The sequence below is a fragment of the Mytilus trossulus genome, chromosome 3, assembly GCF_036588685.1.
Source record: "Mytilus trossulus isolate FHL-02 chromosome 3, PNRI_Mtr1.1.1.hap1, whole genome shotgun sequence".
In the NCBI taxonomy this organism is placed as follows: Eukaryota; Metazoa; Mollusca; class Bivalvia; order Mytilida; family Mytilidae; genus Mytilus; species Mytilus trossulus.
Genome location: NC_086375.1, coordinates 20,963,955 through 20,981,918, shown reverse-complemented (window position 1 = coordinate 20,981,918; position 17,964 = coordinate 20,963,955). Strand labels below are relative to the sequence as shown.

Below are 17,964 nucleotides of genomic sequence, written 5' to 3'. Positions count from 1 at the left end.
CTAACCATGTATTTAGATTTTTGATGTTTGGGCCCGGTTATCAGATTGGTCAACATGGAGGTCTAAAGGGTCCAAAACTGAACTTTATTTGATTTCATCAAAAAACGAATTCTTGGTGTTCTTTGATATGCTGAATTTAACCATGTATTATGATATTGGATATTGGACCATAATAGGTAATGTCAAATTAAAAATTTTAAGTTTTAAAGTTTAAGTTCTTAGACCACATTCATTATTTGTCAGAAACCTGTGTTGTGTCAAACTTTTTAATCACAATTCAAATTCAGAGCTGTATCAAGCTTGAATGTTGTGTCCATACTTGCCTCAACTGCTGTTGTTTAAAGCTGCCCCCTGCAGAGCATCTAGTTGTGTTTACATTGCATGAGGTTACCCACTTGGAAAATCTAGTTGACCAATTGATTATAATATCTGAAAAATAGTCTATAACCACAAAGATTTGGTATTGACCAAGGAACCATGAAAATGAGGTCAAGGTCAGATGAAACCTACCTGACTGATATGTACCCATTACAGTCTTTCCATACACAACATTTAGTTATCCTACTGCTTTTAGTATTTGAGAAATGGACCTAATCACATAACTCAAACCTTGATCACTGATCCATAAAATGAGGTCATGGTCAGGTGAATCCTGTCAGAAGGACAAGAAGATGTTGCAAGGAACCCATATACCAAATCCTAGTAGTACTAGAGAAACTTGATTTTGTTTTCAAGCAGTCACTCAGCAATGAAAATGAGGTCAAGGACATGCATGACACATAACAGAGGGAAACTTTTTAACATAAAGTTAGGTAGCAGCATATAAGATAAGAAGCAGCTAGGAAATTTAAAGCTTTATACAAATAGTTTACACCACTGGATAGTAATATCTATATCAGGCATACAGCTCCTTTTGTCACAGGCAAAACAAAAACTGTATTTAGAAAACAAACATATCACAAAATTTTAACCTTGTTCCATGAATTGTCAGACAGACAGAAACTTTGGTAACAAAAGATATCTTAAAACAAGGTATGAAGTATCCCTGTTTTGTACCTTCTGAGGTAAAAAGGTTATTACAAATAGCTAATGCCACCACCACCTGGTAACAATCCCTCTGAAAGTACAATATACTGTACTTTTATTTTAGAATACCATACGCATAAATACATATCAGAGGAATACACCTTATCTCCAGTTGTTCACCTTTACTAGACATCATGAAGGATTCAGTAAAATTCTTTGTCTGACGCTACAAAGGAATTGTTGTATGACATCAATATCTCAAGTGTTACAGATTCCCAAATAGGGATAAGGTCTGAAGGTTAAAGAGTAATGGATAGACATGCTAAAAAACACGAGAGTGATTAAAATAATCTGGTAATCAATTCCTATTCAATAGAGAGCAATGAACCAGTCTGATTAGCTGTATGTGACTTTAAAAACAGAAATAAATAGTAAATATATTAAATATAACATGATGAATAATTTATTAAAGTGTTCCTAATATTAATATGCTAACATTTATTGGTCAAATAAAAAATTAAAAGCGTCTAACACCAAATCACTGTAATGAATGCTGTCATCTCTAAATAAAATATAATCTTGTAGAATCCTTGGTAAAGGCAAATTATCAATGAGTTGTTTATTTAACTTTCCTTGCTGGGCAAAATATAAAATAATCCTCTTTCTGCAAGCATGCTGTAACGTGTGACTAGAATCTGAAAAAAGAAAAAAAGTCTTAAAATATGTTGGATTCCAAAGAGTTATAAATATATGTAGGGACCAATGTCCCATACATGATGATATTTCTTCTTCACAAGAATATTGAAAACTGTATTAATGGGCATTAAGTAATTATACATAAAAAAGTATGAATGAATGAAAACAAGCATGAATTTATGATCATTCCTTCTCGTGTGATTTGCTCATCTTATTATATTTGTCTGTGTCCATAAAAAAATAAGTTTCAATTTCAAAAAAATTGTATTTAAATCTTTAGATGAAAATGGCATTGTTCATGTTGTTTATTAGACACCAGAACTTTCTAAGTATAACTTTTGGGACTTTTCCAAAAGAAAAAAATCACCCCAATGTTCCTTTGCATGAAATAAAGTCTTTAAGAGTTGTAGCCCTTCCTGTTTTTTAATTAAAAGAAGTATTTTTTTCAAAATTCTATATGCAAAATATCCTGGAATTTTGTTATCACATTTCTTGGGGCTTTTATAGCTTAATAATTTACATTACAAACACTTTACATTTGACTTTGTAATTTAATTGTATTTTTTTAATGGTTTTGTGTTTCTATTTGTTTTAAATTCCATATGAATACCCATGCTGGTTCTTTCAATTAGCTGTGAAGTAGCCATAGATTTATGGATAAAAGACAGAATAAACCATGTGAACTTCTGGATCTGATTTCTACTTGTTGTTCTATTTTGTTATAAATGGAAGACATGGGTATATCTCTTTTTCTTTTGCATAAACTGTTCAATATGTATTTACCTTTCATCTGCCAAACCAAAGAGATGCTGAGATGTCCTTCAATAAAATAGTTTTAAAATAAACTTTAAAATACAATACACATTATGTACCTTGTAATTTCAGGAGATATTCATTTTCTTCTCTGCTAAAAAATCTCTCACAGAACTTGTTTATTTTTGGAATTTGACATGTGAAGAACATCAATAGCACAAATATGGGGAAGAGATTGGTTCCATTGGATTGCCTGACAATATCTATCAGGGTGAACTTTGTGTTGTCACTATCATCATAATGATCTGCAATTGTTTCAAAACAAGACTCTGTATCAGCACCAAGAATTAACAGTGGTATTAAATATTTTCCATATATCTTCCTCTGCGTAAATCCTTTAACAAATACATGATTGGTAAGGTCATTTTGTATTGCAAGTAAAACTGTCAAATTGCCTACACATCTTTCATGATAAACATTTATACAAGCTTGGAACTTCAGTAATGTCATATATAAACTATATGCAGTTCTGCAGAGTGAAGCTACCAAGGGAGGTAATTCTGATTGGTCTTGAGGATTGGGTGACAATCCTGCTCTGAGTAAGAGATCAACACCAACCATTGGCCATTTATATCTGACGTGACTTAAAATTCCAGCACAATGTTTATACCCAAGCACTGAAAATAGCAAATGTCTGACATTCTCATGTTCAAATGGTTCTTCTGTGAATGGAATCAATGCCTTAACATTTAGTCCAGCTGCAATTAATATCTCCAGACATGTAGTGTCCTCTAGCTGTAGTGACAAGTAAAGAGGATGCATGAACTGGACAGCATTGTGGAAGAGAAATTCCAAGTTTGTTACCGGTAGTAACATCTGTAAGCATCTAAAATAAATAATAAATATTATTATGTAAATATGAAAATGAATAAATATAGATTGTAAGACAACTAAACTTTGTAAATTTTTTACTTTCTTTTTATGAATACATGATTAAAATTATAAAGTAAATTAAAGTATTGGACACAGAACAGTCATCAATTCAATTCTAATAACTCTAATTTTGGAATAATTATCAAAGCTGTTATATCAGCACATAACATGTCACCCTTGAATACAGTACAGTGAAACCAATTATAATACATGTAACACAAATTTTGGGATAAGTACTACACGTAGTACTGCAGTACAACATATTTTTTCCCTTCCATAACACATAAGATTGAGGAAAAAACTGTGTAGACCTGTTGGCATGTTATATATGATGTGATATTTGGTTCTGTGCACAACCAAAGGACAAGGTACAATAAGGCCCGTTTTTGGCCTAATAAATTTTGCTTTGGAAAGCTACTTATCACGTTAAAATATTCCCTTATGTTTGAAGTTTTTTTGGATGAATGTCAAAGCCATTAATTTCAGAAAATGGGTGAGGTTAGGAGGGATAAAAGGATATCAAAAATGCAAAAAGAATGAAAAATGCTGATTTTTTACCACTTTTTTTTTAAAATTCAACAGCGTGCGCCTATGTGACACAGAAAAAATTATGGCGATTAAGACAGCAAAAACAGTTGTCATGACATTGGAATAAAAAAATTCCTGGGTCACATTGGTGCACCCACTAAAAAAATTACAATTTATTGTAAAATTACCTGCAAAATCAATAATAATTACAATATTTGAATAATAACAGCCCTCACCTCACGCAGTTGCGAAAATTAGTGGTTTTGAAGTTCATCATAACAAACTTCAAACATTATTAGCAGCTTTCCAGAACAGAATTTGAAAAATGAGAATATAGGGGGGGGGGGGCAAAAACAGGCCTTATTGTACCTTGTCCTTTCCATTCAAAATATGTATCCCATTAGCTTCGGCACCTATAATATTCTGACCAATTACAGCATTATAAGCAACGATCCTTAAAGATTTTTTGTATTGACCACAAATTGTGTAAAACAATTAATTTCACCTAGGTAAACTATTTTTAATAATCTAACTTTTTCTGAATGTACCCATAATAATTTTTAAGACTTTCAAAACATCTATTAACCTTGGTTTGTTTTGATAGATTGCAAAGTGTGCAGCTATTGCATTGAGATCTTTGACAGGAACATTTGCATCAGCACCATAGTCAAGTAACAACCTAATACAATCATCATGTCCACCCTGTGCTGCTATCAACAAGGGGCTAGCATTGTCTGATGCTGTTCTGTTTACAACCTCCAATACACCTATTAAATAAGAGACACACATCACATTTAAATATCAAGTAAATGAATACTTTAAATTGGAAAATTAATGATCATTGCCTGTACCAAGTCAGGAATATGACAGTTGTTATCCATTTGTTTGATGTGTTTGATCTTTAAATAATGCCATTTAATGAGAGGCTTTCCGTTTTGAAATTTCCTCCAACATGTCCAAGTTCAGTAATTTTGTTATTTTAATTTTTGCAAATCTCAAAATAAAAAGCATATGTATTCCAAATATATCATGTTTATTACAAAACGATTATCGAAAAACGATGTGTTTAAAAAATTGCCTTGCTGATGTTTTTTTTTTAAAAGGATATTTTTTTTTAAATAAAGTAAGTGATAAAACTACTAATTACATATAAATGCAAATATTAAGTGGAGGTAGCCAAGTATGATATACAAATAATACCATTAACTGTAATTGACAATTAAATAAAAATGTAGTGAATGTAAACAACAATCATGTGGATTGCAATATGGATATTTATAATACAGAAATAAGTTTCTCTGACAGAAAATGTAGATAATGATGACATTAATATTAAAGAACTGTGTTATACTTAATTATAAGAGAATTTGTATATTTCAATTCTATTTTAATACCTTTATCTTTAGCAACTTTTAAAAGAATCCTAAGACAATCTTTGTGACCAAACTGTGAAGCCAAGAAAACAGGTGTTAGTTCCTCATCAGCACAAATGTCAAGTCGGGCACCATGTCCTACTAGATAGGCCAGGATAGTTGCATGCCCTTTCTCTGCAGCAGTGTGTAGTGCAGTGTAACCTGTGTAGATCTGATGGTTTATGTGTGCTCCATTCCTCAGAAGTAGTTTTACACATTCCATGCTATCCACGTTTACAGCTGAAATTACAAAGTATTGATGTATGTTGGTTTCTTTACACTAATGAATGCACTCATTTAATTCTGAATTTACAGTGTTTTCCATTAAACCAACAGTTCTTTACTTATAGAATGAAATTAATTAATTTTTTACTAGAATTTTTTTCAAATTTAGCTTGACTTCAGTATAAAAAAGTATAATTTAGAAATTAGGAACATATTTTAATGCCCAAAATGGCTTTTTTGCATCAAAGGGAGATAATTTGGAGCTTTTTCAATGATATAAACATTTTAAAAGTCATCTGGGGCCAAACAGAATCAATTATTTTAGTTGATTTTTGTACCATATAATGAGGTAATAACTCATAGTGTAATAAATAAAATTTGTAATGAAAAAACAAATGTTCATTTTTTTTTTGCTGAAATTTTTGTACCCGCGTCCCTCCTTAACTTGCTTCCTGTTGTTGAGAAAATATTTTGAAAATTTTAGTTGTATTCTGTTGGCTGTAGAGAAGAATTTTACAAGCCTGAAGGTAATTTGATAAGGCCAATGCCGTAGGACTTGTGGTTAAGCGTGAAGACTGTGATAGCATTATCATGAACCAAGTTTTAGAGTAAAACTTTAGATAAATTAATCACTAATAGGACAGAGGTAAAACAAGTTGAAATTTGAGCTGTTGGTCACAAAAGATACACTCATTTTAAGTATTTTCAGTTAACAAGTATTTGAGAAGCATTTGAGAAAACACAAGAGTATAGCATACTCATATAAAGTTCCTGAGAAAATTAAGTATTCTGCAAACAGTTATAAGTACATGTATTGTGAAACTAAAAGTTGACAAGTGACAATTTTGAAAATGCCACATACAATATAGCATGGTCTTATCAAATTTCAGGGAGCTCTGATTTGTAGGTCCCGTTCAAAATAGACATAAACAAATTGATGCCATTCCTTCACTAGAGGGAGTATAAAAAAGATATACATGTAGTACCAGAATACCTTGCCCATTTTCATTTAATCAGGCACGACACTGCTAGCTGACCCAAAAGTTACCTTAGCTTTATTTGGGAAAATCTTTCAGAATTTTGACTTAATTTTGTCAATGCTCATTAACAGTTACACTAGTCTTGTACTTTATTTGGCCTTTTTTTGTTTTTTTTATTCAAGTATTGCTAATGAATCTACTGAAGATGAAAAGCACATCTGGCATACAAATTTTAATCCTGGTATCTATGATGAATTTACCCATAAGTAATGATAACATGCTTAGCTACCTTCCCACAGTGGAGCAAAGTTTTCCTTGGTTGTTGTGTTAACATTTGCAGAATATCCAATAAGAGCTCTGCAACATGCAAAATGGCCACCTCTGGCTGCCAATAACAATGAAGTCTCCTCTTCAAATGTTTTCCACTCAACATCAACATCTGAAAGAAATATCCTTTTTTTAAATATTTATTGTATAACTTATACCTTTTTTTTAAGCAGATACAAGGTAAAACAAGTTTAAGTTTAAACAAGTTGAAAACTGGTTGTGAATATATTAATTATAAGAGCACATGTCCACAATGGTCAATTCATCAAGAGGTCAAAATCCATGTTTATAGACGTAGCAGTCTGGGTTGTATTCCAAGTGAAGGTCACTGTCATGAATTGGTTGATCATTAGCAGGTGAATTGTACAACTAAAGTACCTTTAATCAGCCATCCATCTTAGTATGTAAATTTATATACATGTATATAAAAACAAACAAAAAAGTGGTAAAAATGCACCATACAGTCCCACACCTGAAGTGAATGGCTTGTCTCCTTACTGTACAAAAATAATATATAAATACCTAGCCTCAGTAAAAAGTCTAAACAGCCAGTGTGTCCATTAGCTGCAGCCTCATGTATTGGTGTCCATCCTCTGTTGTCTCTTACATCAACTGGACGACCTGAAACATTATTTCATGTATGAAATACAGTAAAATCACCATGACTAGTTTTATAAAAATTATGTAAGTAATCACTAGTAGACATTCTAGGTGGCTCAATTTCATAAGTTTGACTGTCCCTCTCACTCTGGTAGCTTTTCACCCTCTTTTTTAGAAATGATTGAGTAAATTTGTGAATAATTCATTCAATGTATATAATTTGAAAGAATTATTTTTTTTGTTCTTGAATGTCTACAAATGTATGGATTTGTTATTAAAGGCCTCATTGAAAATTACTCAATTCTTCAGTTCATATTCCTTAAATAATATATGTACTGGTAGAAGTATTGATCAATGAAGTTTTACTTTGGGGTTTGCTTCTGCAATGTGATCTTGTATTTGCTGCTGTAATGTAACATTTAGTTTAGTCTTTTTTATGGCTTTTCTTCAGGTATCTGTCATGTCTGTGTTCATTTTTGAAGACTAAATCATGACCTCTAATGTGAAGGCATTAATAATCATAATAATTTCTTGTCAAACAATTTTTATAGAACTTTTTGTTATAGATAGACAATCATTATACCACTTCTCATTATAATTTGATTTTCTAAGTGATAATAAATGGAGATGTGAGATATTTAAGTTAATGACACATCTTCATACAAAACTGAAAATTCATCTGGGAGACAACATACCATGCCAAACTAACTGTTGTACCAGACCAAGGTCACCATTACGAGCTGCTATTCCTACTGAAGAACATGTGTCCTGATAGGTTTCATTGAAATCCATTACATACCAAATCTATCAGAAAGAAAAATTGAAAGTAGATGTTCACATTTTGTATCTTCACAATAGGTTAGTCATTTCTGGTACTGTATTTGAGTACAAAATCATTTCATACATGTGATGGACTGTGAAACTCAGATCAGGAGATTTGGAAATTTTGGTCAGGAGATTAGGGCTCAGATCAGGAGGTTTTTTATCGACATAAATTTTGTCATAAATGTAACGATATGATGTAGAAATGGTGTTTTTCTTCAAATTTCCATCAAATTGTAATATGTTTATAGTACCCTTATTGCCTTTCTATTTGAATGAAGAAAAAAAATATTATAAAGAAGAATCTGTTTCTTGTTTGGTTTTGTTTTTGATAATTGAGTATTCACTGCTTGCAAATAAATCATTATATTCATTTATTTTTATATCTGTATAGATATGTATTCATGTCTTCATCTCCTTATCATTGGTAACTGTATAGACAAATAAGAAAGAAATATGCTATACATGTATGATGTATATTTGCAACATGATAAATTAATTAATAAGAGAAATAACAAACACTAACAACAGTATTGCAAGGTTTTTAAGACTCAGACAGTGTAAAATGTTATGCTATGTTTTGTTCACTAAATTAATTAAATCTTATATTCTGACTTAAACAATTCTCAGTCTCAGTGTTTTCTAGATATAAACCTTACTGGGACTTTTATTCAGTCTAAACTTTTTTTTTTATCTTTATTCAATTCTTCAACATATATATATACATCAGATATATTACATATTACACACAAATATCACAAGGCAATGTTTTAAAGTATAATCATATATATAATCAGCACAATATTTAGAAATTAAATGTTATTACACCTTCGGTTTCTTGTACCAGAATATTATTCCTTAAAAAGTGTTTCTCAAAAACATTTCTCATACATCTTGCATCACACAAATATTCATACAGGTAAGTTATATAATGTTTTACAGTGTATTTAAATAGTCTAATAAGATCAACATTACTGTTTAAATTTTTAAGTAAATTCCTTCTTCTGAAGATACAATATCTCGCTATAGATAACATGAAATTGACAAAACTTACATTTACGCCTTTGATAGATCCAAATAAACCAAACATAAATACCTCTTCATACACTAAATTATCAATTTTGTCCGAATCAACATTATCAAATAAAACTGACAACTTTTGTTGCATAAACAGATGAAATTCTACTAATTCAGAACATAATAGAAATAAATGAGTGATATTTTCAATTTCTACTTCCTTTTCACAAACATCACATACATTGTAATTAATAAGTTTCATAGTCATAAGTTTAGAATTTGTGAAAATACAATAATGAGCTATTTTGAAATCTAGATCCATTAATATAGATGGTTTCCAATAGAAGTTAATGTTTTTCCATACTTTACAAAGATCATTCTCTTCAATCTCAAATACTTCCTTCCACTTTTTATAGCAAATAGGATGCTGACATAGTTTACTAGTAAGTAACAAATACAGTTCTTTTGTCGAACACATAGAAAACTCTGACAATTTATCTTTGAAAATGACATTAATATTTATAGAGCGAGAAACATTTCTCCTATGAATATTTTTATGAATAATTTCTGTCCATTCTTTAGGCAATACAACTTTTAAAGTATTATATCTTTTTACAATACTGTTAATATCACAATGATTAGTTACATTTTGTATCATCTCAACTATAGCCATTTCTGGTAAAAAAACCCTCTATAACTTCATAACATATATCTTTTACTTGAACAATTCCAGCATTTATAAAATCATACCATATAACAGTTTTTCCTTCGAACAACACATTTGGATTACAAAATAAGGGTTGATCATATACATTTTCAGTGCTAAGATCAAATACAATATCATCTCTTAAGAGATCAAAACCTTTAAACATTTCTTTGTAAACATTAGGAATACACTTCAACTGAAATGTACTTGTTGTAAATTACACTCACAAAATTGTAGAGAGACTTATAATATAAACTTTAATCTAATCCTTGAAAAGAAGTCTAGATTGCTAAAATAATTTATAAATTTATATTTTTTTATTTGTCCCAAAACATTTGAATTCATTTAATTACCATCCTTTTATGATAATTTGATTAAAATATTATTCATTTGTAGTCTTTTTACAATTTACACTTTTAAGAGCAAAATAACTTAAAACAGGATAATTCAAAGGGAAGTAACATTTTTATTTTTAATACACAAATTTATTATTACATAACCGTTTAACCGTGATAACGTCAGTTAGCCAGAGGTAAACATCGTTGATTACCAGTATGTTTGACACCCAAGCTGTCAAGTGAAGCCATATACTTATTTATCTTCTATGATTTACAGGTAAAATTTAACACAGGTGTCAATTAATAGACCCGTACGATAGTAGGAAATTATCAAAAATGGCGTCCAAAAATTTTCATTCATGAAATATTTCATACACGGGAGTTTTTTCTCCTAAACGGGAGGACGGGAGGAGACCCCTGAAAACGGGATTATTGCACTCCTGTCGGGAGGTTCACATGTATGTCATTTAAAAAAACATATTCATGTCTTCGATTTTTTTATGTGTACAGAGCCTTTTAAAACAGATATATTCAACCATATAATTTAATATTGGATGTAACGCGTCTTCTGATTGGCTGACATTATTATGTTATAGACATAATTTAATCATGTGACCGTGACATCATCAACGTTGTTTCATGGTTCTCTACGAATTAAAATGGAATTTAGAATTAAATTATGTCTGTCTATTCGAAATAACATAAAAATGTGGTGGACACTGTTAATTAACTTGCTACCCGCGTTATTCAGTGTGCACCACATTTTTTATGTTATTTCTTCATTGACAGAAAAAATATTACAGTCATTCCTTAAATAAACTTAATGAGCCATAATCATTATCATTTTAATATGACAATATGACTAAGATCTGGAGTTCTTTCACAATTGTCTGTTTCTGAGGGTCTCAATGGCGCTACGTTCACCACGAATAACAGCAAAAATTCTTGCCAAATAATGTTAACAGTTGTTTTTGGTGCATAACTAATTTTGAAGAATCAGGGTTATTTTGGAGAAAATAACGGTTTAAAACAATCATCATTAAGGACCTCTAAAAAATCATGATAAGGATGTTTTGACGAATCACTAAAGACTGTTTGACACCTGATGATAATGGGTATATCTACCACTGATATCTAGCCTCATTACTGTATACAATACACCTTATCGCTATTTGCCTTATCGGCCGGCCGACCTGGCCGCTTGAACTTTTGACGCATACAACAATCACTTTTCCATTGTGGCGTCAGATATTTTGTTTTACAACGTCAACATTTTACGGGAACCTGTGTGATATTCATTAATGGCGGACAAATAGCGATAAGGTGTATATAAAAAGTTCAGTTGTCCAATTTACCTTTTTATTTGTCACCTTCTACAAGTTTTTGAGAATAGTGCATGTAGAGTTAAAAAAAGGGGTGCAGTTGAATGCTTTTTCTAATCTGATTTTTGTTCCTCCCATAATTATAATAGGAGAATTTATATTGAAAGCATTATTTTTGTCAGACATCAACTTTTAGTTTGTATGGATTTTCCACATCTCACAAAATGATCTGCCTGTAGACCGGGTTATTAGCTGTACCATTTATTTTGGACATTAAAGCGTTCGTTATTGTTCAATATAGGGCCTATTGTAAAAATTGTAGTTTTAAATATATATATATACTTATTCTATACCAATAATTTGTGAAATTATGTTCTATATTTGTTTTATAGATGACTTTTTTGAGTTTGGCATAACCCATTATAATACAGTATTATATACACTTTACTGTAGTTTTTTAACTTCCGGAAATTTAACGAACAGAAATCGTGACAGAAATCGTAAATAAATATCTTTTTTTTACCCATTAATGCTATAAATCCTAAGTGTATATTCGATCATGGGGTCTTCTAAGAAACACAAAGAAAAGGACCGCGAACACAAAAGAAAACACCGTCACAGATCTCGATCGAGAGAACGAAAGCGACATAAACACAGTCGAAAAGACAACAAACCACAAGAAGATGAACAAGAATACACCCACGAAGGATATGATGAAAACTATGATGACTACAATAGAGCACCACTACAGAAAGTTTTAGCAGATGTTGGTAGGTGCTGAGAAATTCGGCTTTCATCTATGTAAAACTATGTTCTTATTTATTAAACTGTTTTAACTTTTATCCTCTTGCTGCGGCCATGCTGGTAGCTGCGGAACTGTAGCTCATAGGTCCTTATGTTATTTTTTGACTATTTGCGGCCCATATCTATGGTCCACAAATAGTCAAAAAATAACATAAGGACCTATGAGCTACGGTTCGGTAGCTGCGGAACCGTAGCTCATACATGTAGGTCCTTATGTTATTTTTTGACTATTTGCGGACCATATCTATGGTCCGCAAATAGTCAAAAAATAACATAAGGACCTATGAGCTACGGTTCCGCAGCTACCATGCTGGAGGAACACATGCAACTCTTATCCTTGCTGTAGCTCTTTCCTATTAATCCTTTAAGATTAAACTGTAATATTTGTCTTCAATAGGTTCCAAATGTAAAGGTTTTAATAGTAGGGTGTTACATCATAATTTGAATGTTGTCATGGTTGTTAGGCATGTACAATGTACAATGTACCAAAATAAGTGTTTTTGATAAGTTTAATAAATTATATATTAATATATTATTATGAGATGAGAAATCACATTACGACAATCCAAGTTGAGGGACAGTAGAAGCCTTTGGCGTTTGAAACGACCTGAAGATAAAGGTATGTGACGTTACAGACATCCAGCTGTCATGTTTTCTTGCACACAAAAAGTAACCTTTTTACACTACTGCAAAAAAAAATTAAAAATTTGGTTGTATATTGGTATTAAGTTGTCGTCAGTGTTGTCCGAAAACAGGTGGTTTCCAGATAATAACGTTAGTACAATGTATAAGTAAATAAAATCAATAAAATTTTAACACAATATTTAAACCACAAAAGAAAGGTTGGGATAGATTTTGGGGGTTATATAGTCCCATAGTTTTTGGAATTACGGGCCAAAAAAGGGGCCCAAATAATATGATTTTAGTTTCCAGTCAATAACTTGTGTTCATGTGTTTAAATCTCTCTGAAATTATACCATAAGTTTATATACTACAAAGGGATGGTTATGGGGGTTATGGCTTAAAACAAATGGGGCAATATGCGCAATTGTTTCTCCTTAGGCCGTTATGGTAATGTTTTCTTCTCTAGCCCATATCGTAAACTTTTATATGTATGATGGCTTGTTTCGAAGCTGAGACATTTTCACATATGTGGGTAAATTTTTGGGGTACAAAGTTTGATTTATTTTTCTGTAAATTAGCAATTCTCAAAAATCCTATCGTGATGGGGCTATTCATGGTAAAAAGTCCCTTTTTCACACAAATTGACAATTATCTTTCAAAAAATAATACTTTGAATACATATGTAAACTCTATAATCATACGTTTTTTGATTGAGTTAAGTCTGCCAATTGATATTTTATCGTGTGTTTTTCTATGTTGTGATGTAATGCTATTGTTTCAGAAAAAGGGAGGTTTGGATCCATTAAAACGTTTAATCCCGCTGCAAATGTTTGCACCTGTCCTAAGTCAGGAATCTGATGTACAGTAGTTGTCGTTTGTTTATGTAATATATACGTGTTTCTCGTTTTGTTTATATAGATTAGACCGTTGGTTTTCCCGTTTGAATGGTTTTACACTAGTAAGTTTGGGGCCCTTTATAGCTTGTTGTTCGGTGTGAGCCAAGGCTCCGTGTTGAAGGCCGTACTTTAACCTATAATGGTTTACTTTTTAAATTGTTACTTGGAGGGAGAGTTGTCTCATTGGCACTCACACCACATCTTCCTATATCTATCTATAGTTTTTACACATTTATTCTAAGGTCCTATACTTTCCAGATCAACACAATTGGTTAAGCTTGTTAAAAATTGAAACATGCCCAATTTAACTTCACAGATTTTTTGTTTACAAACAGCTTTTGTGTTCCTCAATCAAAGGCGCATTAGGGATATTGTCCCAATTCAGCAATTAGGGGCAAAAAGGGGGAAACAAGGGGTTTTCTGGTTAATAATTATGCATGGTGGTGTTTATTTCCAGGATTTTTTTTTATGAAAACATGCTTGTCCTAATAATTATGATGCCATGAAAATGTACTGTTTAAATTCTGAGTGTCTGGATCAGGTTATATAAATGCCCAACCCAACATATCCATGGTTAAATGCATATTAAATGAAAACAAATCTGTTTCTGCCTTGAAATTATTCTTAATTAATCTTCAACCCTCATAAAGTATAATTTGAAATGTGCTTCTTATAAAAAAAAATAACCTGAAATTGGCATCTGTTTTTATACCCCCGCTTTAAAAAAGAGGGGGTATACTGTTTTACCTCTGTCTGTCAGTCAGTCCGTCAGTCAGTCCGTCCCATGAAACTTTCGTCACATTTTTGTCAGGAACTACACATCCACCCTTTCTGTAATTTGGTATCAACATTTATATATGTCAGCCATACCGTGTGATTCGTTTTCAGATTCATCATTCATCGACTTCCTGTTTACCGAACACTTGTATGATTTTACACATGATAGCCAAGTTGAAAATTTTCGTCACATTTTTCTCAGGAACTACAATACAAGGATTTCTGAAATTTGGTTTCAGGGTTTATCTAAGTCAACTATACTGTGTGATGCATTTTCAGATTGATCACTTGACAACTTCCTGTTTATGAACACTTGTATGATTTTACACATGATAGCCAAGTTGAAAATTTTCGTCACATTTTTCTCAGGAACTACAATACAAGGATTTCTGAAATTTAGTTTCAGGGTTTATCTAAGTCAGCTATACTGTATGATGCGTTTTCAGATTAATCACTCGACAACTTCCTGTTTACCGAACACTTGCATATTTTTACACTATTAATATTATCCACTTGCGGCGGGGGTATCATCAGTGAGCAGTAGCTCACAGTTTCACTTGTTGTTAGTTGCTTTCTGTAACAGTATACACCATGAGAGGGCAAACAAAATGTCATGTTATCATGATCACTTGATTGCTTACAATGTGATCAAACCAGAGAAAAATCTAAATTTGTTTAATTTCAGAACATGTTATACATTGTTATAAAGGAATAAAATTGTCAAAAAAGCTTTTTATTTATCAAATCCTATCAAAATTGTTAAACACTAGAAAATAGTAACCAATAGTACATGTAGTAAGTTTAAACTTTAAAGTCTAGATTCTAGTTTGATGCATTGATGTTTGGCAGATGTCCTCAAAGAAGTGATACTTAAGATGAATTATGCAGATAAAAAATAATATATTCTTAATTTATTCAACATTTCATAAATTGTACTTTTAAATTTCCATTGCTTGCATTTTGTGTATTTTTCAAAATCATGATTATGATAAAACTATGAAATGTAATCAAATTCAATGAAATGAAATATCAAAATTCTGTGAAAAAAAAATTCTCATGATCAGAAGTTGGACTGGTTCACGACATGCCAATTTTCTTGTAAAATCAAAAGAAAATTAATAGTGTTTATTGTTATAAAGATATGTTCTTGTCTACTTGTAGCTCAAGAGACATCAGCAAGTGGTGGAGGCCTGGAATTGAGCATAGAAGAAACTAAGTAAGTGATTAAAGAAGACGCTCAGTACAAAAAGAATACACTAAATAATCATAATATTTTCATTGTAACTGCTAGAACCACAAAAAAACAAAACAAAAATAGAACTCAAGAAAATTTTACCTATATGAATGATGTATTTATTAAACACAACATGTATAATTAAGCCATTTTTATACGCCTTCAAAATTTTGACGGGACGTATTATGGTATACAAATGTCTGGTGTCCGTCCGTCTGTCCGGCGTAAACATGTCGCACCGTAACTTGAGAACGACTTATCCAAATTTCATGAAACTTAACATAGTTGTTTCTTATGATGTTCAAATGATCTGTATACTTTTTGGTGAAAATAAGATAGTTCGTGGAAATACTATTTTGGTAGCCTCCTCGATATCTAAAGCTATTACCTGCCATTTACTTCTCAGTTCGTCGGACAAACATTCATCCCAATCCAACTTTGCCTTCCATAAAATCTGCATAAACAGCTAAGCTTTCACCGTAATTGCGTGAATAATCCAAGGGGGTCGAAAATTCTAGACGATGTGCGCAAAACCTCACGTTTTGTTATCATTTTGTCATTTTCCATAAATTCAATCTGTTGAAATTTCAAATCGTCGGATTCCCTATCCCATCTCATGCCTAAAAGTTTGACTATGTCGTCATAGTCGCCAATCTTGTCTTGTCCTGCGATGTTCTGTAATTCCGTACTATTAGAATTCCAAGACCGTAAGTTGAATCCTGCTTCTGACAATAATTTTCTTGACTCCGTGTAGAATTTCAAAAGTGATTGTTTATCGGTAAAACGGGTCAGAACGTTATCTACGTATAAATTGCTCTGTAACTCTGTTGATGTAGTTGACGGATTGTCTCTAAAATGTTTCATTAGCGTGGCGCTTAACATAAATGGCGAACAGGTGGCGCCGAAAAGTACAACTTTAAACCGGTAAGTAATCAAACGGCTTTCTGTGTGCATGGGATTTTCTAACCAATAAAATCTTGTGACATCTCTGTCATCAACATCTAATTCAATATGCAAAAATGCTTTTTCAATATCTGCTGTAACTGCATATTTGTACATTCTAAAGCGTACTAATATCTCCGTCAAATCAGTCATAATTGGTGGATATGTTGCTAGGCAATCGTTAAGACAAGGGCTATTGTCGTTCGCTCTACAGCTACAGTTATATACTAAGCGTATCGGGGTGGTGACTGAATCCTTTTTTACGGGATGATGCGGAATGTAATGAACCTTGTTTGTGCATGTACTTTCATCACATACCTTTTCAATGAATCCTCTTTGTTCTTGGTCTGTAATTATCTCACCATACTTTCGGAACATCTCGGGATCCTTCTTCAGTCGACGAATAACGCTTTCCGTTCTGCGTTTTGCGATGTCTTCATTTGTCGGTAGTTCTGGCGCATTCTCTCTCCATGGTAATTTCGTAATATACTTATCATTTTTCTTCGTAATAGAGGTTTGTAAGTAATTCTCAATTGATTCAGCTAGGTCTGGATCATTTTGTTCTTTAGCTTCAATTCCCAACGATTCAAGCTTCCAAAATTGTTCAAGATCGCACTCTTCTTGTTTGTGACATACTAGTAGTGCGGTGACGGAACAGTTAAAAGTCGATTATTAACAGAGTTTAATTTCACTTTATGGTACACGGCTAAAAATTGGTCTATATCTAGAAAAATGATTTTACTTTAATTTAAGACTGGTCGTCAAAAAGTCGTATGGTGCAGTTTTTTTTAATTTGTCGTTTTGTTAGCAAAAATGACATAAAATATGAACTCTACGAGGCATGCCATTTTGGCCGTTTTTTTTTAAATCGTTGCAAAATATATGTATTTCTTATAGGATTTAAATAATACATATAATATGTTATTTATTAAGCAGTAAAGCTAACATCATAAGTCTTTTGTAAAAAAAATATGAAGATACAAAGCTCTAAAACTTTGGACA

The 17,964-nt window shown here is 31.8% G+C and overlaps 2 protein-coding genes across 3 annotated transcripts in view; one reads left to right on the top strand and one right to left on the bottom strand.

Annotated features, from left to right (window-relative positions):
- Window positions 1–1,466: 1,466 nt before the first annotated feature.
- On the bottom strand, window positions 1,467–12,133 carry LOC134710352 (ankyrin repeat and SOCS box protein 3-like). 2 transcript variants are annotated; one of them, XM_063570697.1, is made up of 8 exons: window positions 12,039–12,133; window positions 8,176–8,284; window positions 7,403–7,501; window positions 6,843–6,992; window positions 5,331–5,588; window positions 4,523–4,703; window positions 2,595–3,361; window positions 1,467–1,721 (listed from the first exon to the last, which is right to left on the bottom strand). In XM_063570697.1, the coding sequence occupies exons 2-8, from the start codon at window positions 8,270–8,272 to the stop codon at window positions 1,525–1,527; spliced, it is 1,749 nt and encodes a 582-aa protein (XP_063426767.1). In that variant the 5' UTR covers window positions 8,273–8,284; window positions 12,039–12,133; the 3' UTR covers window positions 1,467–1,524. The 2 variants fall into 2 exon arrangements, with proteins under 2 accessions (XP_063426767.1, XP_063426766.1); XM_063570696.1 differs by lacking the exon at window positions 12,039–12,133 and adding an exon at window positions 11,719–11,936.
- The window catches only part of LOC134710351 (U4/U6.U5 tri-snRNP-associated protein 1-like), a 36,197-nt gene continuing 30,363 nt past the window's right edge, over window positions 12,131–17,964 (top strand). Inside the window, exons 1-2 of the mRNA XM_063570695.1 lie at window positions 12,131–12,455; window positions 15,948–16,002. Of these exons, the coding sequence (XP_063426765.1) occupies window positions 12,245–12,455; window positions 15,948–16,002 (266 nt within the window). The 5' untranslated portion in view covers window positions 12,131–12,244. The remainder of the gene's footprint in view (window positions 12,456–15,947; window positions 16,003–17,964) is intronic.

Coding starts and splice junctions, on each gene's coding strand:
- LOC134710352 (XM_063570697.1), bottom strand. CDS start 8,272: ATGGATTTCAATGAAACCTATCAGGACACATGTTCTTCAGTAGGAATA. Junction 4,704..5,330: donor AAAAGTTGCTAAAGATAAAG/GTATTAAAATAG, acceptor CTTATTTAATAG/GTGTATTGGAGGTTGTAAAC. Junction 3,362..4,522: donor ATCTATCAAAACAAACCAAG/GTTAATAGATGT, acceptor TATTTATTTTAG/ATGCTTACAGATGTTACTAC.